A 27,983-nucleotide genomic window follows, 5' to 3' on the forward strand; every position below is an offset into this window, starting at 1 on the left:
ATCCTGCCAGTCACGAAACGATTTGAATGAGGAATGTCCATTCTCGAATGTGGTTCCAATTCTATATGGTTTAAAGTTTCATCCTTCCTCAGACAAAGTGTTGCTGCAGTCCTGAGGGGCTGCGTCTGAGCTTCAGTCCTGACAGGATCCTCTGGCCCGGGCCACTCAGACCCTCCTCTCCGACCTGTCTCCGCCTCTCACTCAACCACCCCTGACTGTTATTGGACTGGTTCACGTTCAGCTGAGACAATGTGGCTAACCGACTCCTAAGCCACACCTCCTGAGCACCGGTGCTCGGTGTCGCTACTGTTGTTGCAGCTATTGAGGGTTCTACTACCACTGTCCCCGCCCGCAGTCTGCCCTGTGGAACCTCATATGGGTGTGTCTTCTCTCTTTCTGTCTGGTTCTCTGGTGCGTGGCCTCCAGCCTGGCTGAGCAGGTGGTAGGCGGTGGTCTCGGGGTGGAGCTCCAATCGAAGGCTTCTCCTTCTTGGGCTACCAGGGTCAGGGGAGGGGCTACGACTGCTGTCTTCGCTCCTCGACTGGTTTCTCCTCCTCTCTTCCTCTTCATCCTCCTCTTCTTCATCCTCCTCTTCCCCGAGCAGCCCAGCCCTGGTAGTGCCCGCAGAGCGGCGGAGACACGGGGTGGGCTGGCGCTGGTATTTGACAGGCTGCCTAGTGAAGTGGCTCTGTGGCTGGGTCCCCACAGAGGGAGAGTCCCCTGGTTCTAGAACCCACACCAGATCACCCAGAGCAGCAGCCTCTGCTGATGCCCCCCTCACAGCCACGACTGGGGAAACAAAGGGGAGGAGAGAGGGGAGGAGAGGCGACAATAAGGCAAACCAGAGAAACACAGATTAACCACTGTATTTCACTTTTAGCTTGTCAAAGTAAATACTCTGTCTCTTTCTATCATAACATGTGTGAGTATAGCCTTGCTTTTGAGAGGCTGTTGAATTTTGGCAAAAGAAAGCAGAAAATGCCTACAGTCAAGTCAGCAGAGGGCGCTATAACATGACAAAAACAGTGAGCAGCGAGCAGACAAAATATCTGATGGTAGCAGAGAAAGGTTTTGTAAAGAAATGACAGATCAGATAAGAACAGCAAAGTCCTCTAGCCCACTTGTTTACCAACAATACCCATTAATCCAATCATTCCTCTGATACTAAAGTACATCCTACCTACCTGCTCTCTCATTGGCTTCAGGGCTGAGCTGGTCCACTGCCTCATTGGATGACGACTTGTCAGATATATAACCCTCACTCAAGTCTCTCTTGATTGTGCGAGTCTGTTGAAATGACACAAACTCTAAGTTTTGAGGAATAGATACCAGATATTTGGGTAGGAAGTGTTGGGAATGGAATGCTGTAGCGAGATACCAGTGGATTAAAGAGATATTGGCAGGTAAATTGTGGATGTTGAGTAGCCTATTCAGTAAACAGGGATTTTTATTCTTATTGAATAAAATCAAGTTGTGGTCACTGATTCTCAGTTCTATTTTTCAGGCAAAACATTTGATAAATTCCTGTGTCCCTAAACAACTCCAAATGAACATGTAGAGGGCAGGGCACTAACCTTCTCTTCCACCCCCACACCTCCCAGTATTTACCAGTGGTCAGTGTTGTGTATTTAGTGGCCAAGAACACCAATGCTAGGGCTGTGTCTCAATAGCTTTAACTTGCTTCCTCTTCTCATGTCCTTTCCTACCCATGAAACCTACAGTTTCCACAGTATCCAGTCCTTTCAGTGGCAATGAATGAGAGGAGAAAGGAAACAAAGTAATTGTACACTAGAGGAGGAAGAACAGGAAGAATTTGACAATCATTTGACTATATTTCACAGAGGAAGCCATTGACCAGTATTGAAATCCAGCCAGGGTAGATCTGGTCAGGAAAGGAAGGGTCAGATCAAAGTCCAGTCAGAGGTAACACACACGCACGCACGCACGCACACACACACACACACACACACACACACACACACACACACACACACACACACACACACACACACACACACACACCAATGTTGCATTGTGTTAAGCTTCACAAAAAAAGGATGGATTGGCAACAGCAGAGTCACAGCATGGCGAGCCAGGAGCATTAAAGGGGCAATCTGGGATTTGTACATCTGTTTTGGGACTTTGAATACATTATATAGCCATTGACTCTTGAAGAATATTCCTTATAAATGCCTTATTAGTTACATTTCTTCAGCCCCATCCCTCAGCAGTTTACCAAAAAAAGTGACTGGAGTGACCGCTTTCTTGTTGTTTGAATCCCAGATTACCTCTTTGAGACAACGACAGGTAACAGAAGCAAAAGGAAGGAAAGCAGCTCAAGGCAGCAGGCTGAGGCTGAACTCCATGAACCCTGGCTGTGAGGCAGACTTGGGTTCAAATACTATTTGAAATCTGTCAAATACTTTGAGCACTCCTTCCTGGAGTGTCAGATGGGCTGGGTGGGCAGATGGGCTGTGACTATTATATTGGTACTATTGCGGCAGGCAAGCTCAATGAAGCCTGGCGAAAGTATTTTAAATAATTTCTAATAGTATCTGAACCCAGGTCTGACTGTAGGGCATCAGGAGCCGTCCCAATGTTACTTAGACTTAGAGGACCAATCACTGGCTGACAAACCTACAGCTGCCAGACGTGTGATCAAGAGGCCTCAGATTCAAAATTAAGTGTTTGATTGAGGTTAACATTGCCCTCTTATTCAAAACCTTGAAAAACATTGGAGAAAATCTGTATTTAAATGAACTTCAGAATAGGGGGTCTATGAAAAGTATTTTAAAAGTATATATTTGTTAACCCATCTGTTAACCAGACCTGGGTTCAAATGTTATGTTTGAATTAAAAATACTTAAGCTGCACCTGATTGAGCTTGTCTGACACAATGGTATCCACCCTCAGTGTGTCCCTTACCTCTAGAGAGCGGGGGCGTTCTCTGGACAAGGCTCCTCCTGCGGGGGGGTCCTGAGAGCCAGGGTCAGCCCCTGCAACAGTCTTCTGGGCCCCGCCTGAACACGTAGCCCGGGGAGGGGTGTCAGGGAGGGGGTGGTGGGGGCGGGAGGTGGAGTGTCGAAGATGTGTTGGTGGTGTGTGATGAGGAACTCCACCAGTAGGGACTGGTAGGTGGTCTCCAGTAGGGCCACCATGGACACGTCTACAGACACCAGCGGGCGCAGCAAGGTCGGACCAAACACGATGCCCAGGTTACTGGGAGACATCTTGTTCTCCTCGTAGTTCTCTGATACTCTGTGGAGAGAGAGAGAGAGAATGTGAAATGAGTGAAGAAAAGAGAGGATAGAGTATGGTTCAAAAAATACCATCTGGAGGAGGGCTCAGCACCCCTCTTATGACCATGTGACCGACCGTTCTGCTGTATGCAACAATAATCTGTTTTCCCAGTGAGCTGAAGCAGAGGAATAACTTTGGGGAGCTAACACAAGTCTATGAGCATGGTTCACTGAGCCATCTCCACAACAACCAGGTTTGCTAATTGTGAGGTGACGCATCATGTGCTGCAGTGTGCAGTAGTATCTGTGTAGGTGACGCATCATGTGCTGCAGTGTGCAGTAGTATCTGTGTAGGTGATGCATCATGTGCTGCAGTGTGCAGTGGTATCTGTGTAGGTGACGCATCATGTGCTGCAGTACGTAGTGGTATCTGTGTAGGTGACACATGTGCTGCAGTGTGTAGTAGTATCTGTGTAGGTGACATCTGCTGCAGTGTGTAGGTGACGCATCATGTGCTGCAGTGCGTAGTAGTATCTGTGTAGGTGACGCATCATGTGCTGCAGTGTGCAGTAGTATCTGTGTAGGTGACGCATCATGTGCTGTAGTATCTGTGTAGGTGACACATCATGTGCTGCACTGTGTAGTAGTATCTGTGTAGGTGACACATCATATGCTGCACTGTGTAGTAGCGTAGTACCTGTGGAGGTGACGCATCATATGCTGCACTGTGTAGTAGCGTAGTACCTGTGGAGGTGACGCATCATATGCTGCACTGTGTAGTAGCGTAGTACCTGTGAAGGTGACGCATCATATGCTGCACTGTGTAGTAGCGTAGTACCTGTGGAGGTGACGCATCATATGCTGCAGTGTGTAGTAGCGGTATGGGGGCAGTCTCCCCAGCAGGTCTCTCAGGCTATATGTGAGGTCCTCCACTATCCCAGGAGTCTCTGCTGTCGCCTCCCTCTCACTGAGACGCTGGATCTCCTTGCCCACCCAGATGAAGTCATTGTACAGGTCAAAGGTCAACAGCGGCTCTGGAAGCTGAGGATGAAGATGGCTTTATTTATTTGACAATAGATTGTTATTCACACATAATAATAAATGCATCGATGCATCGACTGACAATTGTACCACATGATGTTCACTAAAAGGGAAATCCTGAGATACGATATGTCCATATTACTTATAGGCTGGCATAATCATGAAGGGGAGCTTTGTGTGAGAGTTTAAATAACAGTGTATGTCCATTCGACACTTAATTGTCTTTATTAACTGTGTCGTTGGCTCTACAGTATACTGTCTGTATTAACTATATTGTCTGTATTAACTGTATCATTGGCTCTACAGTATACTGTCTGTATTAACTGTATCATTGGCTCTACAGTATACTGTCTGTATTAACTGTATCATTGGCTCTACAGTATACTGTCTGTATTAACTATACCATTGGCTCTACAGCAACTGTCTGTATTAACTGCATCATTGGCTCTACAGTATACTGTCTGCATTAACTATATCATTGGCTCTACAGTATACTGTCTGTATTAACTAGTGTTGGCTCTACAGTATATTGTCTGTATTAACTATATTGTTGGCTCTACAGTATATTGTCTGTATTAACTGTATCGTTGCCTCTACAGTATATTGTCTGTATTAACTATATTGTTGGCTCTACAGTATATTGTCTGTATTAACTGTATTGTTGGCTCTACAGTATATTGTCTGTAATATCAATGTTTTTTGTTGTCTGGGAAACAGTGAAGTACCTCCTTGAAGAAGTGTTTGAGGACTGAGGTGACGTCATGAGGTGAAAGGTCAGAGAGGTCGACCTGGTCCTTCTGGGTCTCGAAGACCTGACACAGCTTCTGGATGCGAGGCTTCGACCCACTGATACGATACACCCCCTGGGTGGGAGGGATGGATGGATGGGGAGAGGGAGGGAAAGAGAAAATAAGAAGGATTGAGATAAGAAGGATTGAGATAAACTGCAAAACAGTTTTACCGTTTGCTTCAGTACTTATTCTAAGCCATATTACATCCAGGTTAATACAGTACCTGTAGAGTGAGGGCCCTGCTCTCTATCTCGGCCGTGCAGCGCTGGACCACGAAGGGCACCTCGTCAGGCCGGTCCCGGGGCAACAGGGAGAAACCCACCCCAAACAGAACACCCTTCCTGTTCTCACACTCATGCTGTAACACCTCCAGACACTTCCTGTGAACCGCCATGCCACACTACAGAGACGGCAGGCGGGACAGAGGACATGGATTAGCAAACCACAGGGTGGAGCTCAAATCACACCCTATACAGTGGGGCAAAAAAGTATTTAGTCAGCCACCAATTGTGCAAGTTCTACCCACTTAAAAAGATGAGAGAGGCCTGTAATTTTCATCATAGGTACAACTTCAACCATGACAGACAAAATGAGAAGAAAAAAAATCCAGAAAATCACATTGTAGGATTTTTAATGAATTTATTTGCAAATTATGGTGGAAAATAAGTATTTGGTCAATAACAAAAGTTTATCTCAATACTTTGTTATATACCCTTTGTTGGCAATGACAGAGGTCAAACATTTTCTGTAAGTCTTCACAAGGTTTTCACACACTGTTGCTGGTATTTTGGCCCATTCCTCCATGCAGATCTCCTCTAGAGCAGTGACGTTTTGGGGCTGTTGCTGGGCAACACGGACTTTTAACTCCCTCCAAAGATTTTCTATGGGGTTGAGATCTGGAGACTGGCTAGGCCACTCCAGGACCTTGAAATGCTTCTTACGAAGCCACTCCTTCGTTGCCCGGGCAGTGTGTTTGGGATCATTGTCATGCTGAAAGACCCAGCCACGTTTCATCTTCAATGCCCTTGCTGATGGAAGGTTTTCACTCAAAATCTCACGATACATGGCCCCATTCATTCTTTCCTTTCCCCAGATCTGTCGTCCTGGTCCCTTTGCAGAAAAACAGCCCCAAAGCATGATGATTCCACCCCCATGCTTCACAGTAGATATGGTGTTCTTTGGATGCAACTCAGCATTCTTTGTCCTCCAAACACGACGAATTGAGTTTTTACCAAAAGGTTCTATTTTGGTTTCATCTGACCAGAGGACATTCTCCCAATCTTCTTCTGGATCATCCAAATGCTCTCTAGCAAACTTCAGACGGGCCTGGACATGTACTGGCTTAAGCAGGGGGACACGTCTGGCACTGCAGGATTTGAGTCCCTGGCGGCGTAGTGTGTTACTGATGGTAGGCTTTGTTACTTTGGTCCCAGCTCTCTGCAGGTCATTCACTAGGTACCCCCGTGTGGTTTTGGGATTTTTGCTCACTGTTCTTGTGATAATTTTGACCCCTTGGGGTGAGATCTTGCGTGGAGTGTACCTATGATGAAAATTACAGGCCTCTCTCATCTTTTTAAGTGGGAGAACTTGCACAATTGGTGGCCGTCTAAATACGTTTTTGCCCCACTGTATACCTGGTTCAACCAGAACCATACTGTGCTGGTGCCACTATGGAGGATAGCGTACAGCTCAGTTCAGCTTGGCATCGGTCAGGCTCTATGGTGTGACTGTGAATCAGGCAATAATGTTATACATTTGTCATTAAAGAGGCTGCCACTTAAATGTCTGTCAGTTGTTCCTCTGTCCTTCTAGTCCTCCTCTTTCTCACCTCCTCACACTCGATGCCGTTGACCACGATGTAATTGTCACACTGTTTGCACTTCACCATCTTGCTCTTCATCTTCCGTAGTCGGTGTGTCAGTGCGGCTCGGGACGTAGTCCGTACCTTCCCCGCCGTACCGTTCCCTTCTGGAGTGGAGTCCACACAATCTACGAGGAGCCACAGGGCAGGACTCAGTCATGGTGGGAAACACTACCCACCAAATTTACCCCTAGTTCCAAACAAACCCTACTCCCTAGCAACTCCTGTAGACCTGAGAGGATTGGACAAGTGGAAGAATATGGAAACATTTCCACCTAGCCAATCAGTAGACAAGAAGCAATTGCCACAATGATTATCTAATCCTCTCAGATCTACAGGAGTGGCTAGGGTGTAGGGGTTAGGGCAGCGTTTCCCAAACTCGGTCCTGGGGACCCCAAGGTGTGCACGTTCTTTTGATGTCCTAGCACTACACAGCTGATTAAAATAATCAAAGCTTGATGATGAGTTGGTTGGTTATCTGAATCAGCTGTGTAGTTCTAGGGCAAAAAAACAAAATATGCACCCTTAGGGGTGCCGAGGACCGAGTTTGGGAAACACTGGGTTAGGAGTAGATTCAGAATTCAGCAGGAGAATTTACTTATAGAGAGCCATTAGTTGGTGTCTGTTGTGGGAGTTAGGTGATGACGCTGACATTCACCTCCTTCCAGGACGGTGCCTATGTCCCTCTCATCCAGGTCGTCTGATGACATTGTCCCTGTGGAGGGGGCTTTAGGAAGCCTCCTGTTGCCATGGGCTACAGGGTTCAGGGTTCAATGTGGGTAAGACACACAGAGAAGGAGGAGAGACCAGTCAAACAGGACAAAGTGAGTTTCCCGTAAGCTTCGTAGCGAATACATTATTTCTCTCCACTACCAAATATGACATCGATGTTTGATGATTGGTCAATCTTCTGAGCATGATTAAATTAAATCTGCCAAATGAAGCACACATGCTTACCTGGGCTGGACAGAGACTCCAGACTGCCTCCGATGCTCTCACTATCACTGTAGCCCTTACGTTTAACCAGACTTTCTTCAGGCAGGGAGGAGTCCTGTAGAGAGCTAGGGTTGCTGGTCTTACGACGGCCACTTGGAGGTGCAACACACAGATTCGGACACACACACATGCACGCACACACACACGCAGGCAAGCACAAACACACGCAGGCAAGCACAAACACACACACACACACACACAATTAACATTTACAAATAAAATCTTGACAGCAACTCTAAATATAAGATAATAGGCACTAATGGGACAAACAGTATCATCCATTAGAGCCGTAGCCTATACAGAACAGGACAAATCATCCATCCGTCCGTACCTCTTGTTCTGAGGGACAAACTCCTGGAAGGTGAAGGTTTGTAGGGGCTGTTCTTGGCTTCTCTTCCTAAAGATGTAGAGCAGGTAGGGCTCCCCGGGTTCACACGGCCTGCAGGTCAACTCCAGGTTGTGGTAGCCCAGGGGAACCGGCTCCGTCTGCTGACGCTGGAAGTAGAACATGTTCACTGTGGCCTAGGGGTGGTAGAGGTACATGATAAGAGGGATTATTTGAAAATGATTCATCCCATTGAGCTCAAGATACCTCTGTATGGCTCAGTTGGTAGAGCATGGCAACGGCAGCATATTCGGTTAAATCCCAATTACCACCTGTATGTAAAATGTATGCACGCATGACTAAGTTGCTTTGGATAAAATGGTCTATTATATGGGATATATTAATATATTATTTAGAAAAGGAGACCTGGGCCATATTTTAATACATTTTTGTTGTTGTTGTATGGGCGATTGACAGTCTTAAAAGACTAATTGAAATGGCTACTGGCTGCTTGCCTTGAGTCTATTTACTCTTATGCCCACTCTTATGCTATCACTATGCACTCCACTTGTTGCATCCAGCACAGGGAACGTCTATCTCCAATAGGCCTGGACACCCACCTCCTTGAGCACAGTGTCCCCCTGGCAGATGAGTTTGCGGGTGTGAATGATGATTTTCTCCTTCAAGCTCTCCAGCTTGTCCTGGTGGTCCTGGGCCTCACACACACACTGTCTGTACTGCATCTCTGCCTCCATCACCTGGTTGTAGGGGATGAATGAGAGAGGGAGAGAGAGAAAGAGGGAGATAGGCACAGTGAGTCACATGATGACAAAAAAGAACAATTATAATTTTCCCATAAAAAAATGTAAACCTAAAAAGTGAGATATGTTTCCGTAAACCCCATGTGGCGGTTGGACCCGCTGTACCACACCTTTGACTGTGCGTCGTCACGTGACTTCTTCCTCTTGTCCAGGGTCTTGTGTCCCGCTGTGAGCTCGTCCCCGGCCTTGGCCGTCACAGCCTTGGTCTTCTCCAGGTCCTCACTGCGCTGCAGGTACTGCTGACGAGCCTTTTTCAGAGCCGCCACCGCCTCATTCTGACCGATGAGAGAAGTTGTTAGTTAACGCAATGTTCTGATCAATGGGATAAGCTGTTAAAACACACAGGCACGTGAGTGCACATACACTGTAGCATCTAAAAAAACAGCACTTACCATCCTCCTCTGTTCTCTGGACCACTGCTCCTTGAACTCCCTGCGCCACTTATCAATCTCATTCTTCTTGGATGCCAGGGCCTTCCGAATTAAGATGTATGATTAACCACATCATACTAAATCACTTAACATATTATTCCACATTTTCTTGCATACAGGAATGTTTGACACATTGAATAGGCTTGCTAATTGTGTCTGCCTGCCTGCCTGCCTACCTGCCTGCCTGCCAGAGTGCCTGCCTGCCTGCCTGCCAGAGTGCCTGCCTGTCTGTCTGTCTGTCTGTCTGTCTGTCTGTCTGTCAGAGTGCATGCCTGCCTGCCTGTCTGTCAGAGTGCCTGCCTGTCTGTTTGTCAGAGTGCCTGCCTGTCTGTCTGTCAGAGTGCCTGCCTGTCTGTCTGTCAGAGTGCCTGCCTGCCTGTCTGTCAGAGTGCCTGCCTGTCTGTCAGAGTGCCTGCCTGTCTGTCTGCCAAAGTGCCTGCCTGCCTGTCTGTGTCTGTCAGAGTGCCTGCCTACCTGCCTGTCTGCCTGCCTGCCTGTCTGTCTGTCAGAGTGCCTGCCTGTCTGTCTGTCAGAGTGTCTGCCTGTCTGTCAGAGTCCCTGCCTGCCTGTCTGTCAGAGTGCCTGCCTGTCTGTCTGTCAGAGTGCCTGCCTGCCTGTCTGTCTGTCAGAGTGCCTGCCTGCCTGTCTGTGTCTGTCAGAGTGCCTGCCTGCCTGTCTGTGTCTATAAGAGTGCCTGCCTGCCTGTCTGTGTCTATCAGAGTGCCTGCCTGCCTGTCTGTCTGTCAGAGTGCCTGCCTTCCTGTCTGTCAGAGTGCCTGCCGTACCTGCCTGCCTGCCCGCCTACCTGGTAGCAGCGTTGCTGCAGCAGTTCTGATGTCTGTTTAGTAGATTGGCTGGTCTTCACATCGTGCTCCAGGGCCATGGTGTAGATGTACTGCAGAGGCATCATGTCCTGTAACAACAGCACAGTATGAACCAGGTCATAGATATAATTTCAATACGTTATTTCTTTCAGATATATTAGAGATATTAGATATCAGGAACATTTACTGTCTTCTTGGAAAGCAACTCCAGTGTAGATTTGGCCTTGTGTTTTAGGTTATTGTCCTGCTGAAAGGTAAATTCATCTTCCAGTGTCTGGTGGAAAGCAGACTGAACCAGGTTTTCCTCTAGGATTTTGCCTGTGCTTAGCTCCATTCTGTTTCTTTTTTATCCTGAATAACTCCCCAGTCCTTAACGATTATAAACATACCCATAATATGATTGCAGCTTCCATTTTGCTCGAAAATATGGAGAGTGGTACTCAGTATTGCGTTGTATTGGATTTGCCCCAAACATAACACTTTGTATTCAGTACATAAAGTAAATAGCTTTGCCACATTTTTTGCAGTATTACTTTAGTGCCTAGTTGCATACAGGATGCATGTCTTGTAATATTTGTATTCTGTACAAGCTTCCTTTTTTTCACTCTGTCAATTAGGTTAGAATGGTTGAGTAACTACAATGTTGTTGATCCATCCTCAGTTTTGTCCTATAACAGCCATTACACTCTGTAACTGTTTTAGTGGTGAAATCCCTGAGTGGTTTCCTTCCTCTCCGGCAACTGTATCTTTGTAGTGACTGGGTGTATTGCTACACCATCCAAAGTGTAATTCACCGTGCTCAAAGGGATATTCAATGTCTGTTTTTTTACCCATCTACCAATAGATGCCTTTCTTTGCGAGGCATTGGAAAACCTCCCTGGTCTTTCTGGTTGAATCTTGGTTGAAATTCACTGCTCAAATGAGGGACCTTACAGATAATTGTGTGGGGTACAGAGATGAAGTAGTCATTCAAAAATCATGTTAAACACTATTATTGCACACAGAGTGAATCCATGCAACTTATTATGCGACTTGTTAAGCACATTTTTACTCCTGAACGTTTATAGGCTTGACTCAAATATTTCAGCTTTTAATTTTAAATGAATTATTTCCAAAAACATAATTCCACTTTGACATTATGGGATATTGTGTGTAGGCCAGAGACATTTAATCCATTTTAAATTCATGCTGTAACACAACAAAATGTGCAAAAAGTCAAGGCACTGCAAAACATTTTAAATTGGTAATTTAGCAGATGCTTTTATCACAGCGACTTTCAATGTATTCCACTAAGGTAGCTAATAATAAGCCTGAAGAGTAATCTGATAGGGATTTAATACATTTCTATGCAATATTGTACACATCATCACATGTACAACCTATACAGTCCCATACACACGAGAGACAACAAAAGCATCCATACCTGCTGAGCCACACAGGACTTAGCCGTTTCTGCTGCCTTTATGATGTTCTTGGCAAACTCTTGCTCTGTAAAACAGACCAGAATAAGTCAGTATGATGGATTATGTGATTGATTTTAGTAAAAAATGATTTATTAGCATTACAATATTGTCAGGCAGTCTTATCAAAAGCTTTTATCCAGACAAATATCAGTATGACTTTTTGAGTTGTTGCATGTTCAATTGAGGTCTTTCAATGGTGATATAACAACCAAAATGTAACATATTAGATCCCATATCAGGCAATCAGACCTCATAGAGAGGAGAGGTCAATTCAGATTGTTAGCTTACATCACCAAATATCAAAATCAATGCTCTGCTTTGGCTGCCTAAGTGCTGCCCTACTTCAAGTACACTAATCTGCTGATCTATATTGATGCTGTAGTGTCAGCATTGCAACCATTCAACCAGTGGAGGCTGGTGGAAGGAGCTATAGGAGGATTAGCTCGTTGTAATGGCTGGAATGGAATAAATGGAACGGAACATGTGGTTTCTATAGGTTTGCCGTGTGATACCTGCCCATTTATCCCATTCCAGCCCAATGAGCCCTTCCTTCCACCAGCCTCCACTGCATTCAAGTGTCCACAGTGGCTCAGACCTTTCCCTCTATGGTGACCACTACCCCTACATTGTCACTCTGACCTCTACCCATTTCCTATACACAGCTATCCAAACACAGGTCTGCTTGGCAGCACCTTGGTGAGCTGATCTCTTTGCCCTCCTACAGTACAGAACAGTGCAGTAACGGTATACTACAGTATTGTATTTTACAGTACGGTATAACAGAGTACATTACTGTAAAGAAGGCTACAGTACAGAGCAGAACAGTAGGCTGTCCATCCTCCTGCGGTGGCCTGGTTAATCTACCCTGTAATCTCTGTGGGGTTCCCCTGACGGGAGTGGCTGGCCCACTCCATGTTATCCTCATTGGCTACCAACCCTACAGATCTACTTTGTTGTTGTTGTTGTGATCATCTCTGAGTAGGTTTACCGCTCCGTAATACCCTAACAGTGTTTCTCAGGGTCTCTTATACCGCAACAGTGTTTCTCAGGGTCTGTTATACCGCTCCGTAATACCCTAACAGTGTTTCTCAGGGTCTGTTATACCGCTCCGTAATACCCTAACAGTGTTTCTCAAGGTCTGTTATACCGCTCCGTAATACCCTAACAGTGTTTCTCAGGGTAGGTTATACCGCTCCGTAATACCCTAACAGTGTTTCTCAGGGTCTGTTATACCGCTCCGTAATACCCTAACAGTGTTTCTCAGGGTCTGTTATACCGCTCCGTAATACCCTAACAGTGTTTCTCAAGGTCTGTTATACCGCTCCGTAATACCCTAACAGTGTTTCTCAGGGTCTGTTATACCGCTCCGTAATACCCTAACAGTGTTTCTCAGGGTCTGTTATACCGCTCCGTAATACCCTAACAGTGTTTCTCAAGGTCTGTTATACCGCTCCGTAATACCCTAACAGTGTTTCTCAGGGTCTGTTATACCGCTCCGTAATACCCTAACAGTGTTTCTCAGGGTCTGTTATACCGCTCCGTAATACCCTAACAGTGTTCCTCAGGGTAGGTTATACCGCTCCGTAATACCCTAACAGTGTTTCTCAGGGTCTGTTATACCGCTCCGTAATACCCTAACAGTGTTTCTCAGGGTCTGTTATACCGCTCCATAATACCCTAACAGTGTTTCTCAGGGTAGGTTATACCGCTCCGTAATACCCTAACAGTGTTTCTCAGCCTAAAGGTTCATGGAACCAGTCCGTGATATCTTACTGTCCCTGCAATGGTTAACTGACAATTATTTTCTCTGATATCTTTTCAACCAGTTTTGCTCACCCAAAATGCAAACGGTTCCTATAACAGTCCTTGTAATACCTAAGTTCTACCACCAGAGGGTACTGTGGAGGATACTGTTCATCCTTTCACACAGGGTTCAACCACAAGGTCTATTATCCTATTACAGGTGAGGAATAAACACACATTGTCTAATGGCAGGTTAGGCCTACTTTAGACTCGGCTGTCTTTTCCAGGAATAGAGTGTCTGACTCCTAGTCTTACTTAGGAGAAGAGCTTTGGTTGCTGTAGTTACTGCAGTTCCATACCAGCAAAACAACTTTTGTTACAGAGGGATAAGAGAGCCTTTCGTGTTGTCCTAAAATTATTCTTGTTTATCTTACGTCTTGAGAAGGCTACCTGTCTATGAATGCCAGAAACATGGTATGTACTTCACATTTGGTATGTGAACTATTTCATTTGTTTACATGTAAAGCATACAAGACATACAAGACCATATTTACAAATGTATGTGTTTGTGAATATGTTATAGTAGTTGTAGTTGAATGAGTCTGTACCACATTGCAGTGACACACTATGGGCCATGCCCTCATTTGAGATAGGTGCACTTAGCTTTAATCAAATAATGTGTTTATGTCAATGTAAGATTTGCAAATAGGAATGAGACAGACAGACTGACTAGCAGGCAGGCAGGCAGACAGACACAGAAACACCCACGTCTCCACTCACCCAGGCTGATTCTCTTTTCCATCCAGGCCAGCAGGTCCTTGGCATAGCGGCACCACATCTTGGCATACTGCAGGGCCAGCTCCACGCCTCCCTCACAGCGACACAGGGCCAGGTCTGCTTCCTGGGCTGAGAGTGAGTACATCAGCATCACTGCATATCTTCTCTACCTCACCCTGATAGCCCACAGTCAGGAGGTTTTTAACCCTAAAACACACACAACTGGGCAGTCTGGACCCCCACGGGGCATCCAAGACCCCTCTCCCCCTGATTCCCAAGGAAAAGGTTGGGCTCACAGGTATGCTTTGTGTTCCATACTACCAATAATGTGTAATCCGAATAATTTGTCATCCAAGAAGGAATAAAATAGAAGAGACAAAAAAGGGTCTCTCCTATTTCTCAAATATGTAAGTTCATCAGAAACATAGCTGTTTCCACAGCAGGTTTGTAGTTTAGCCAAACAAACTCTATGGAGAAGAAATACTGAAAAACGACTGGTCATCAGGGCTTGTCCTCAGAGTCCGCAAGGTCCAAGTGCCGCCGTTGTCCACAGGGTCTCTGTCTCAGCACAAGTGGTCACTACTACACCAACACCGGTGGAGGTCTGGTCATCTCAAAGCATGCATAGCAAGAGGTCATCACGTTGGAAATCTAGGAAGGAAATTCTCCTGTCCAGTTTAGATTAGGCCTGGAAGCAGCTGAACAGACAGTGCTTCAGCAGTCAGAAGTACAGAAAGGAAAAGAGAGAGAAAAGGTTCCAAACAGGCTTTTTAGGTATAACTCCTCTCCCCGCTCTACCTCTCTCCCCCTCCCTCCAGCGCCTGTTCTTACCGCTCCCCTCCTCAGTCAGAGAGAGAGAGAAAACGTGACGGTCTGAGAAGATTACCGTGGCAACTCCTTGGTGCCAGAGTGCTGTAATCGACGTGGCAACATCAGAGTAGGTGTGTTGTGGTTGTTATGGAGTCAGGGTGTTGGTGTGACTGACAGCAGTCTGAAGTCAGTCAACTGCTCGCTCTCTCTCTCTCTGTTGTCTTCCTCTCTGACTCACAGTGACAGCGGATGGCGATGTGCAACAATCCTGCAATGCATGTCATGTGCTTCCTTCCTTTCTCCCTCCCTCACACTCCTTTCTATTCTCTCTTTCCCCCGGTCTCTGTCCTTTTCTTCCCCTCACTAGTTCTCTTGCAACGTCACTATCAGCACCGCTGTCCTTTCACCTGTCCACAGTCGAACTGCATGCAAAGAAATCTAGCAATACTGCAGTTTTCTGACAAGTCTAATTCCTGTTTCACTTCCTCTCCAACACAGATGTGTAGTCCTACACTCCAATTCTGAGCTCAAGTCCTCTCTGTGTGTTGTCAGACGTCCCTCTCAGTTCCAAAAGTGAGAGCAGAGAAGAGAGCAGAGAAACAGGTAACTCCATGTCTGAGAAAAAATCCACAAAAACGGTTAAGACTCTGTAGCGAGTGTTGTTCTGCGTTGATCTCGCTCTCTCTCTTGCTCCCAGTCTCGTTCTCGTGGGCACACCTTCACACTTCAGCAATGAGTGTCTCTGTGCCACCTGTGTGTGTGTGTGTGTGTGTGTGTGTGTGTGTGTGTGTGTGTGTGTGTGTGTGTGTGTGTGTGTGTGTGTGTGTGTGTGTGTGTGTGTGTGTGTGTGTGTGTGTGTGTGTGTGTGTGTGTGTGTGTGTGTGTGTGTGTGTGTGTGTGTGTGTGTGTGTGTGTGTGTGTGTGTGTGTGTGTGTGTGTGTGTGTGTGTGTGTGTGTGTGTGTGTGTGTGTGTGTGTGTGTGTGTGTGTGTGTGTGTGTGTGTGTGTGTGTGTGTGTGTGTGTGTGTGTGTGTGTGTGTGTGTGTGTGTGTGTGTGTGTGTGTGTGTGTGTGTGTGTGTGTGTGTGTGTGTGTGTGTGTGTGTGTGTGTGTGTGTGTGTGTGTGTGTGTGTGTGTGTGTGTGTGTGTGTGTGTGTGTGTGTGTGTGTGTGTGTGTGTGTGTGTGTGTGTGTGTGTGTGTGTGTGTGTGTGTGTGTGTGTGTGTGTGTGTGTGTGTGTGTGTGTGTGTGTGTGTGTGTGTGTGTGTGTGTGTGTGTGTGTGTGTGTGTGTGTGTGTGTGTGTGTGTGTGTGTGTGCACACGTCTGTCCCCCTTCCCTTCGCTCTGCCTGTGCTGGCTTCTGGGACTATGGATTATCCAGAGAGGGCAGGTCCAGATTGTGGAGTGACAGGCTTTAGATCACAACCAGGTTTTACCTCCTGGTGTGTGTGTGTGTGTGTCTGACAGACCATGTCAGGAGGACTAAGAGGGTGGATGGGGTGAGGAACTGGTTAGAGCTCAGTACAAACTGTTTATTGGTGCTCCTTCTTGCAGCGTTTTTTCCTGTACTTGTATCTCTACCTGTACTTGTACCGCTACCTCTACCTGTATCTTTCCTCCCCATCTCTCTTTCTCACCCTCTCCCAATCTCTCCCTCTCCCTTTGTCTCTCTGTCTCAGTTGAGAGAACGTCATAGCTGTAGGTTAGTGGAGTTACAGTATGTCAGGAATATTGATATGACTGTCAGAATGTCAACTTGTGTTACACAAGTGCCAAAACTAGTTAGTTACAAAAGCTCAGAACTTGGTCCATGCTGTTATTTGCCCTTGACACCAATTAAGACAGTTAAACAACATAGTTGACACACGCACATATACAGTGCAAGGATCAATCAATGTCAACCCGACGGGACTGACAACAGGCATTACAGAAAGCAGGCCACGCCATGGTCCACTCAACTCATCAGCCCTACCACCCTACCCCCACCTCTCGCTCCTATCCACAGCCCCACCCCGCGCCCCTCCATTTGGCTTATTACAGATAATCTCCAAACTGGTGGGGGGTAGCTGGGAGAATTTGGGATTGGGAAGAGTGGATTGGGTTAGGGCAGAAAACTGCATTAGATGTAACTGAATGAAGAGAGAGGAGGAGGGCACTCAGAGGGAAGGTATAGCTATATGCTTAGTAACATGATAAATAAGAGGTGCTCCGGGGTGAAGTTTCTCCAAGCTGCAAATCTAGGATCATCTTCCCCTCCCCCAATCCTAGCCTTAATCATTTGTGGGGAAAATGTCAAACCGACCAAAATATAGTATTTGACAGTTTCAAATACATGCAACTTAAAAGTGACCTATTACGATTTCACATCTTTTGGACATCAGAACAACCTTTAGGGAATCTTATTTGATTCAGAAAAGGATGTTCATATGATAGGGAAGATATAAACTCAGCAAAAAAATAAACTACATCCCACTGTCAACTGTGTTCATTTTCAGAAAAGTTAACATATCTAAATATTTGTATGAACAAGATTGAACAACTAAGACAAACTGAACAAGTTCCACAGACATGTGACTAACAGAAATGGAATAATGTGTTCCTGAACAAGGGGGGGTCAAAATCAAAAGTAACAGTCAATGCAGCTGGTTGCCACACCAGATACTAAGTATGGCAGTGCATCTCCTCCTCATGGACTGCCTCAGATTTGCCAGTTCTTGCTGTGAGATGTTACCCCACTCTTCCAACAAGGCAGCTACAAGTTCCCAGACATTTCTGGGGGGGTGGCCTTAGCCCTCATCCTCCGATCCAACAGGTCCCAGGCATGCTCAATGGGATTGAGATCCGGGCTCTTCGCTGGCCATGGCAGAACACTGACAATCGTGTCTTGCAGGAAATCACACACAGAACGAGCAGTATGGCTGGTGGCATTGTCATGCTGGAGGGTCATGTCAGGATGAGCCTGCAGTACCACATGAGGGAGGAGGATGTCTTCCCTGTAAAAGCACTGCGTTTGCACCTGCCTGCAATGACAAAAAGCTCAGTCCGATGACTGACCTTCCACCTCCAAATCGATCCCGCTCCAGAGTACAGGCCTCGGTGTAATGCTCATTCCATCAACGATAAATGTGAATCCGACCATCACCCCTGGTGAGACAAAACCGCGACTCGTCAGTGAAGAGCACTTTTTGCCATTCCTGTCTGGTCCAGCGACGGTGGGTTTGTGCCCATAGGCGATGTTGTTACCGGTGATGTCTGGTGAGGACTTGCCTTACAACAGGCCTACAAGCCCTCAGTCCAGCCTCTCTCAGCCTATTGCGGACAGTCAGCTCTGATGGAGGGATTGTGCGTTCCTGGTGTAACTCGGGCAGTTGTTGTTGCCATCCTGTACCTGTCCCGCAGGTGTGATATTCGGATGTACAAATCCTTTGCAGGTGTTTTTACACGTGGTCTGCCACTGCGAGGACAATCAGCTGTCTGTCCTGTCTCCCTGTAGCGGTCTTAGGCGTCTCACAGTGCGGACATCGCAATTTATTGCCCTTTCCACATCCGCAGTCCTCATGCCTCCTTGCAGCATGACTAAGGCACGTTCACGCAGATGAGCAGGGACCCTGGGTATCTTTCTTTTGGTGTTTTTCAGAGTCAGTAGAAAGGCCTCTTTTAGTGTCCTAAGTTTTCATAACTGTGACCTTAATTGCCTACCGTCTGTAAGCTGTTAGTGTCTTAACGACCGTTCAACAGGTGCATGTTCATTAATTGTTCATGGTTCATTGAAAAAGCATGGGAAGAACTGCCCCTAATCGTGGTATTTTGGCTTTATACCACACCCTCTCCTGCCTTATTGCTTAATTATATCAGTCATCAGTCAAAAGAGGGTGTCTTGTCCTGCTCCTGAAATCTGCTCCTGTATTCATCCCAGTCATCCCAGTCATCAGCAGCAGAGTATTGGGGTAGGTGCATGTCTGACATCAATGTTTGCACAATTACAATGGTAGTTTAATTTCCCCATTATCTCACTAGTCCTTTCTGTCTCGTTTGTAGTTTTTTTTGTCTCTCAGGCTGAACAATGCTCTTTTCAATCCTCACTCTGTGCTCACTCTTCCTTTCGGTCTGTTTCTCTCTTTCCCTTCCCATCCCTTTATGGAAAAACCATATAATTTCACATGTGGAAAATCACATGATGTTTTGCACATGTAAAATAAAATTTCACATGTGAAGTGTCACATGTAAGACCATGTGGTTTTGGAACACTTCCAAAATTCCGCCGCCGCCGATTCCGCCGCCAAGCTTAACCTAGTAAAACTGACTATCCTACCGATCCTCGACTCCGGCGATGTCATCTACAAAATTGCTTCCAACACTCTACTCAGCAAACTGGATGCAGTTTATCACAGTGCCATCCGTTTTGTCACTAAAGCACCTTATACCACCCACCACTGCGACTTGTATGCTCTAGTCGGCTGGCCCTCGCTACATATTCGTCGCCAGACCCACTGGCTCCAGGTCATCTACAAGTCCATGCTAGGTAAAGCAACGCCTTATCTCAGTTCACTGGTCACGATGGCAACACCCATCGTAGCACGCGCTCCAGCAGGTGTATCTCACTGATCATCCCTAAAGCCAACACCTCATTTGGCCGCCTTTCGTTCCAGTACTCTGCTGCCTGTGACTGGAACGAATTGCAAAAATCGCTGAAGTTGGAGACTTTTATCTCCCTCACCAACTTCAAACATCAGCTATCTGAGCAGCTAACCGATCGCTGCAGCTGTACATAGTCTATTGGTAAATAGCCCACCCATTTTCACCTACCTCATCCCCACACTGTTTTTATTTATTTACTTTTCTGCTCTTTTGCACACCAATATCTCTACCTGTACATGACCATCTGATCATTTATCACTCCAGTGTTAATCTGCAAAATTGTAATTATTCGCCTACCTCCTCATGCCTTTTGCACACATTGTATATAGACTCCCCTTTTTTTCTACTGTGTTATTGACTTGTTAATTGTTTACTCCATGTGTAACTCTGTGTTGTCTGTTCACACTGCTATGCTTTATCTTGGCCAGGTCGCAGTTGCAAATGAGAACTTGTTCTCAACTAGCCGACTTGGTTAAATAAAGGTGAAAAAAAAAAAAAAAAAAAAAAAAAAGATATTTCACATGATCACATAACCTTTCACATGTGGATTAACATTTTCACATGATGCCCTGCAGACAAAAATGAGATGTTAGGATGTCGCCGGAACATCACGAAATTAGCTGCAGTGTTTTCATCTTACACACTTTGACATACATGATTACATTGTGTATGTTTATTTATACAGTAATTATTATTCAACATGTCCTCATGTGGGATTTGAACTCACAACCTCTTGGTTCACAGCATTCCAATCTTCCTGCTACGCCACCATGTCTGTGTCATTGACAGATTTCACCTGTATTCTTATACTTTGTACTTAAGTAAATTTCAGATTTGTATAATACACCCAATAAAAACAAATATTTATCATAGTGATTCAGGAGTAACATTGAAACAGAATAATACACTTCACCAACATTAGACAACTATACAGAAAACCCTCAAATTGCAGAATTAAGTAAATAAAATCAATGATGGGAGAACAGTCAGATTAACGGATATAACAAAAGCAATGCAGATGGCAGTCTTTTGTTAAGTGCAGAGACGTATTATAGGTAATTAATTCATGTGTAGGGAACTTCTGAGAATGCTACAGGTTTTGTGGCGCAGCAGAAAGCGTACTTCAAACCCCAGGTGGTGTCATATTGAAAAGTCAGTACTAAGTGACATTGCTTGTCCTAATATTTATATATTTCTTAATTCCATTCTTTGACTTTTAGATTTGTGTGTATTGTTGTGAATTGGCAGATACAACTGCACTGTTGGCGCTAGGAACACAAGCATTTAGTTACCCCCGCAATAACATCTGCTAAATATGTGTACGTAAATTTGATTTGATGTCAAATGTAATCATATTATCGTATTTTTTTTTTAAACTATACTATTTTAGCTGATCAGCGTGTCAGATAACTTAAAACCCCTATACCATTTCATTACTTCCCTTAACTGTTTTCACATGTTGAGCTGAAATTTTCACGTAAAAACCAAAAAAGACACATATGAGGTCAGTTGTTCACACCTGAAACTACATGTTCACATGTATTCACCACCTGTTCATGTGAGGAAGAAAACATGTTCTCACCTCACATGTGGAATATGTAGTTTCACATGTGAAAACCTAACTCTCTCATGTGGAATGCGTGAAATGAGTGAGTAAAAATAAAATTTGCACTATCACGTGAAAAACGTGAAAATGTTGTCATGTGTATTTTCATGGCATCCCCATGTTGTCATATTAACTTCACATAAGATCACGTGAAATTAATGTCGTTTTCCATAAGGGATCTCTCCCCCTCTCTTTTTACCATCCCTCTCTACCTCTCATATCCCTCCCTTTTCCCCCCTCACCCACATTTCTCCCTTCCTCTATCTCCTTCTCTCACATCCCTTCCTTCCTTCCCCTCTTCCTTCCTCCCTCCCTCCCTCTCCTGTTTGATGGATATGTCTGAGGTGCATCTGTCTGCAGCTCTAATCCTCTCTCTCCCCCCACCCTCTCCAGTCGTCTCCTAATCTCGTTAACACAGAGGCAATTAGCACCACGGGCTAATTACACCTCAACAAGAGGTTGAATAAGTGGAGATTAACCACCGTGACTGGCTGTCACCCCACTAGTCCCGCCCACACCACTCATCACATCCCACCTGGATTGGCTGTCTGTTAGTGTCAGTCACCGGGCAGTGTTTCCAGAAGAGAATGGCTTGGACTCTTGCATCCCTTTCACATAAAGACCAAAACCCCACTAATTTACCATGCCTGCATTTTTATACCAGCTTTTTCGTATATCTGAAAAGCATAGGGGGTAGAAAACATGGAAAAATAAAAGCCACCTAAAGACCTAGCCATGATTCCTGCATTTTCACAGACCCTGTAACCAAAATACAGGTATCGTGTCTGTGTGAATGGTTCTCTGATTATTTGCAGGGAAATTCATTAACACTTCCATTGTTTAACACATCCCTAATTTGAAATGCAAACTGCCCCCATGGTTTAACAACACCCCCCAACCCTCTGAATTTGGCAGCTACCCACTAATATATATAAAATGGGTATACCTGCAAACAAGTGGCAAATAAGGGTCTGTTTGAAATAAACATTGCCTAAATGTTTTTCTATCGTTATTGAGGGAAGTAATTACGTCGATAATTACTGATATTGATTTACCGCCCAGCCCTGCTCTGCTCTTAGCCTAAGTACGTTTTAGCTGTGGGAGCTAACGCGAGTATTCATGTCTCTGGCAAGGTTACTCATCACACTGAACCAACAAACCACCTCCGTTACTCACACCAGGGTTGGGGTCAATTCGTGTCAGTCCAATACAACTGATTTGAATTTAACAAAAAAAAAAGAAAAACACACACCACGTTCTGTATAAGCACTCTGTGACATCTGCTGATGTAAAAAAAAGCCTTATTAAATGAATTTGATTTCATTACAAACATACCGGATAGACCTCCATCTTTGTCATCACCATCTGGGGGGTAGACATCCTCACACTGCAGGGCAGAATACAGACCATTACACAGATAAATGGATTTGGAGACAAGACGATACACACTGTACTTCATATCAGTAGAATATGAGCAGAACCTAAGTTCAAATGATTCCCCTGTTGGCTAGTACAAACGGTACCAAAAGTATCAACACAATGGAGCACCAGACTAGAAAAAAATGTGATTGACTGACAGAGAGAACATAGTAACGATTGATTGATTGTTTGTTTATAGGCTGGGTATCTGTAAAGCACTTTGTGACAACTGCTGGTGTAAAAAATGGCTTTCCAAAATAATTTTGATTAGTTGCTTGATTGACTGATAATACTGCTCCCCTACCGTCAGATGATCCAGCTCAGTGTTGTCTGTGGTTTCCGTAGAGACGGTCTCAGCAATCGACTGGGAGTCAGGGTCTGGAAACATCTCCTCTACAGTGCTGATGGATCAGAGGGCCGATACATGTTATAATGGCTTTGTGAAGCATTCGTAAACCCTTCATAATGCCTAGATGCTTCACTTATTATTTATGTGCAAATTCTTACTATCCTTAACAAAAATATAAATGCAACATGCCACAATTTCAAAAATGTTACTGAGTTGCATATAAAGAAATCAGTCAATTTAAATAAATTAATTTGGCCCTAATCTGAATTTAAGTATGCTCTCTCTAATTCTCTTTCTTTCTTTCGCTCTATGGAACCCTGACCTGTTCACCGGACATGCTACCTGTCCCAGACTTGCTGTTTTCAACTCTCTAGAGACGGCAGGAGCGGTAGAGATACTCTCAATGATCAGCTATGAAAAGCCAACTGACATTTACTCCTGAGGTGCTGACCTGTTGCACCCTCGACAACTACTGTGATTATTATTATTTGACGATGCTGGTCATTTATGAACATTTTAACATCTTGGCCATGTTCTGTTATAATCTCCACCCAGCACAGTCAGAAGAGAACTGGCCACCCCTCATAGCCTGGTTCCTCTCTAGGTTTCTTCCTAAGTTTTGACCTTTCTAGGGAGTTTTTCCTAGCCACCATGCTTCTACACCTGCATTGCTTGCTGTTTGGGGTTTTAGGCTGGGTTTCTGTACAGTACTTTGAGATATCAGCTGATGTAAGAAGGGCTATATAAATACATTTAATTTGAACAAATCAAAATATATTTGATATTTGATATTCTTCAAAGTAGCCACCCTTTAAATTGATGACAGTTTTGCACACTTGTCATTCTCTCAACCACCTTCACCTGGAATGCTTTTCCAACAGTCTTGAAAGAGTTTCAACATATGCTGAGCACTTGTTGGCTGCTTTTCCTTCCCTCCACGGTCCAACTCATCCCAAACCATCTCAATTGGGTTGAAGTTAGGTGATTGTGGAGGCCAGGTCATGTGATGCAGCACTCCATCACTCTCCGTCTTGGTCAAATAGACCTTACACAGCCTGGATGCGTGATGGGTCATTGTCCTGTTGAAAGACAAATGATTGCCCCACTAAGCACAAACCAGATGGGATGGTGTATCACTGCAGAATGCTGTTGTAGCCATGCTGGTTAAGTGTGCCTTGAATTCTAAATAAATCACTGACAGTGTCACCAGCAAAGAACCCCCACATGCTTCACGATGGGAACCACACTTGTGGAGATCATCTGTTCACCTACTCTGTGTCTCAAAGAGACGGCTTTTGGAACCAAAACTCTCAAATCTGGACTCATCAGACCAAAGGACAGTTTTCCACCGGTCTAATGTCCATTGCTTGTGTTTCTTGGCCCAAGTCTCTTCTTATCGGTGCCCTTTAGTCGTGGTTTCTTTGCAGAAATTCGACCATGAAGGCCTGATTCACTCAGTCTCCTCTGAATAGTTGATGCTGAGATGTGTTTGTTACTTGATCTCTGTGAAGCATTTATATAGGCTGCAATTTCTGAGGCTGGTAACTCTAATGAACTTATCCTCTGCAGCAGAGGTAACTCTGGGTCTTCCTTTCCTGTGCCGGTCCTCATGAGAGCCAGTTTCATCATAGCGCTTGATGGTTTTTGCGACTGCACTTGAAGAAACATTCAAAGTTCTTAAAATGTTCCGCATTGACTGACCTTCATGTCTTAAAGTAATGATGGACTGTCATTTCTCTTTGCTTATTTGAGCTGTTCTTGCCATAATATGGACTTGCCCATATGGTATACCTTCTGTATACCACCCCTACCTTGTCAAAGCACAACTGGCTCAAACGCATTGAGAAGGAAAGAAATTCCACAAATTAACTTCTAACAAGGCACACCTGTTAACTGAAATGCATTCCAGGTGAGTACCTCATGAAGCTGGTTGAGAGAATTCCAAGAAGTGTGCAAAGCTGTCATCAAGGCAAAGGGTGGCTATTTTGAAGAATCTAAAATCTTTTTTTTTTAACACTTTTTTGGTTACTACATGATTCAATATGTGTTATTTCATAGCTTTGATGTCTTCACTATTATTCTACAATGTAGAAAATAGTAAAAAATAATTAAATAAATAAATAAATGAGTAGGCGGGTCCAACATTTTGACTGGTACTGCATGTACACAGATGTAAGCGGAATAATATACTTGGTTTACAATCCCATGTAGGTGTACACTTCCTCTCTGGCAACTAGTAGCAGACAACCCACCCCCAACAAATAAAAAATATGTAACTAAATATGTAGCTAAATAACTCAAATGTAAAACATGTCAAGGTGTTCTGAATGATGGACTGATTATAATGTGGAGGGTGACAATGGTAATACGTGTACATGATGAGTGAATCTAAAAGTCAGACTTACGAGTTGACCAAAGAGAGTTCAAAATTATCGAAGTCCCGGAAGATCTCGCTGTAGCGCTTAGTCTCTGATTTGTTGGGGACCTTCACCTCTGGGGTAAAAGATGGATGACAAACATGTGAGCAAGAGAGGCCAAATGATCACTCTTTCTTTTTCATAAAATAAACATTACACACAAAACACACAAGTTGAAATTGCTTTTTTGCAGCTCTGTAAAAAAAAAAAGCTTACAAAATATCTTCTATTTTTAGAAATAACAAATAAAGGGGTAAACCAACAGCCAACACCCAGTCAGTCATAAAACAATGTGTGAGGAAATAAAGAGTTTGTGGATTTGAAGGCTGCTGGTGGTGGTGGTGGTTATTGAGGCCTCAGATGTGTGATTGTATGTTTGTGTAAAAGGCATTTGTTGTAACACTGTTGTCTTTCAATTCTCCAGCCTCTGGTGAAAAACATATATCACTGTTGGTCACCCATTATAACACACTGAGTACTGCTGAGATGGCTCAGAATGGTTATAAAAACCTTTGTGTGAATGACAGATAAGAACATTTCCTTTTTATATAACATCTAATATGGGAAGGACTGCAACTAATCTGAGAAAAAGAGAAATGCAACTCCAACAAAAGGGGTTCTATTCATTTCCTAGCCTGGTTAGGCCAGACTGAATGCTGTGCTCAGTACTGAGTGCAGTATTCAGTCTGGTTTAACCAGGCTATGCATTTACAGTATACAGTTTACAGTATAGGCTGGGGAAAATACAGGTTGATGACACCCAAAACTGACTGATGGTACATTATCCCTGAGTGAACTACAACCTAATGCTGTAGTCTCTCTCAACATACGTTTGTGGGCTAGCATCAAGTGCTGAGACTGCATATGAGGCTAAAAACCTATAGGAATCTGTTACAGTTGAAGCTGACTGTGTATCACTTTAAGGGCAGTTAATATGCAAAAATACTCAACTCCCAGTGTTAACAGTTTAAAAAAAATATACATCTCTCCTCCCTCTCTTTCGCTCTCTGTCTCCATTTAGGTCAACCACATCCTGCTTGTGATGTGTGTCATGTTTTGCTCAGAAGACACAAAGTCCTTGTTTTTCACCTTAGCAGAGTTCTGTTCATATGGCAGTCGAAGACAGGTACGAGATAGTAGAACTGTACACAACCAAGCTCTGCCACAGTTCAGCTCTATAGCGCAAATTCAATTTAAAAGCAATGTTCCTGCATGTCCACGGAGACTGCATTCACAGTAAACGCTGCATATGTCAGCTCAATCAGAAATTAACTTCAACTCTTAAGCGAGCTATAGTGCTGAACTTTGTGATATGGATTGAATCAAGCCCTTAGTCTAACAGAAAGCAGGGCCCTATAGCCTACTGTGCATGTCAGAGTTCTAGAGGGAGCTCGAGAGTGGGTTCAAATAGTATTTGTTTTCCTTCCAACCATTTTCTCTTAAATCATGAGGACTGTTGTCCCTGACTTCATGGTTTCAAGAGCTTAATTTGAAAAAAAAGTTTCACGAATCGCGCACACCAATATGCAAAATGGAGGATGAGTTCAGGAGGTTCACTGATCCTGCACTGACTGGGAGGATGTAGCATGCAACCACACATGCACACTCACACACACACACGTTTGTTTTATTATCCTTGTGGGGACCAAACAATTGATCTCCATTCAAAATCATATTTTCCCTAACCCCTAACCTAACCCTAACCCCTTATCTCTAACTTCTAACCCTAAACCTAACCCCTAAGCCTAAAATAACCTTTTTCCTTGTGAAGACCGGTGAAACTTGTCCGAAGTATCCTTGTGAGAACTTCTGGTCCCCACAAGGACAGTAAAACCAAAAACACACACATACACACACCTTCCCTGAAACATTTTCTCACCTCCTTTTCTACCTAAATGGATGGTTTCCCAGACCCAGATGGAGACTATTCTCCATTGAGCATGCTTTAGTCCAGGAGTAGGCTTAATCTGAGCACTGGAAACTGGCCCAAATGATAACAATCTTCTGTTTTCTCTTATTGTTACTCACCTGGGGTTTTGGAGTGCTCCTTCTCTTTAACCTGGGGTTCTTCTTCCCTCTCCATCTCTATTTCAGACTAAATATCACAAGTGCACCTAGCCCCAAACTACCATATAGCACAGCAACCCCATCAACGTTCCTCGCACCACCAGCAACGTTCAATCAACCTTCTATCAATCAATCTATCAATTCCAACAACATTAGCAATGCCTACTCGTTCACAAGACAAACAGCAGCTACAGAGCAGGGAATGAGCTCGAGTTCCTCTAGGTGCACTCAATCACATTAACATTTGACTAGAACACTGCTGCTGTCTGGTAAAGTGCTTGGGTTTGACCCTTCTCTTCTTGCTCTCTAAGAGTTATCTTCCTCTAGTGCAGAGAGAGGTTGGCCAATACGGTTTCACCATCATGATA

The 27,983-nt window shown here is 44.6% G+C and overlaps 1 protein-coding gene across 3 annotated transcripts; it reads right to left on the minus strand.

The window, feature by feature from the left end:
- Positions 1 to 639: 639 nt before the first annotated feature.
- On the minus strand, positions 640 to 27,928 carry LOC118365087 (GEM-interacting protein-like). 3 transcript variants are annotated; one of them, XR_008088492.1, is made up of 20 exons: positions 27,577 to 27,928; positions 25,537 to 25,624; positions 23,087 to 23,183; positions 22,699 to 22,750; positions 14,316 to 14,441; positions 11,753 to 11,817; positions 10,311 to 10,418; positions 9,467 to 9,547; positions 9,185 to 9,349; positions 8,874 to 9,011; positions 8,260 to 8,450; positions 7,890 to 8,020; positions 7,591 to 7,686; positions 6,900 to 7,060; positions 5,295 to 5,471; positions 5,006 to 5,143; positions 4,078 to 4,280; positions 2,926 to 3,258; positions 1,185 to 1,287; positions 746 to 789 (listed from the first exon to the last, which is right to left on the minus strand). XR_008088492.1 is itself a non-coding variant. In XM_035747029.2 (19 exons), the coding sequence occupies exons 1-18, from the start codon at positions 27,629 to 27,631 to the stop codon at positions 2,928 to 2,930; spliced, it is 2,403 nt and encodes an 800-aa protein (XP_035602922.2). In that variant the 5' UTR covers positions 27,632 to 27,928; the 3' UTR covers positions 640 to 789; positions 2,926 to 2,927. The 3 variants fall into 3 exon arrangements, 1 of the variants encoding a protein (XP_035602922.2); XM_035747029.2 differs by lacking the exon at positions 1,185 to 1,287 and having other exon boundaries at positions 640 to 789; XR_008088493.1 differs by lacking the exons at positions 746 to 789; positions 1,185 to 1,287 and having other exon boundaries at positions 3,124 to 3,258; positions 3,984 to 4,280.
- Positions 27,929 to 27,983: the final 55 nt, after the last annotated feature.

Source organism: Oncorhynchus keta, chromosome 32 (genome assembly GCF_023373465.1).
Source record: "Oncorhynchus keta strain PuntledgeMale-10-30-2019 chromosome 32, Oket_V2, whole genome shotgun sequence".
Classification (NCBI taxonomy): Eukaryota; Metazoa; Chordata; class Actinopteri; order Salmoniformes; family Salmonidae; genus Oncorhynchus; species Oncorhynchus keta.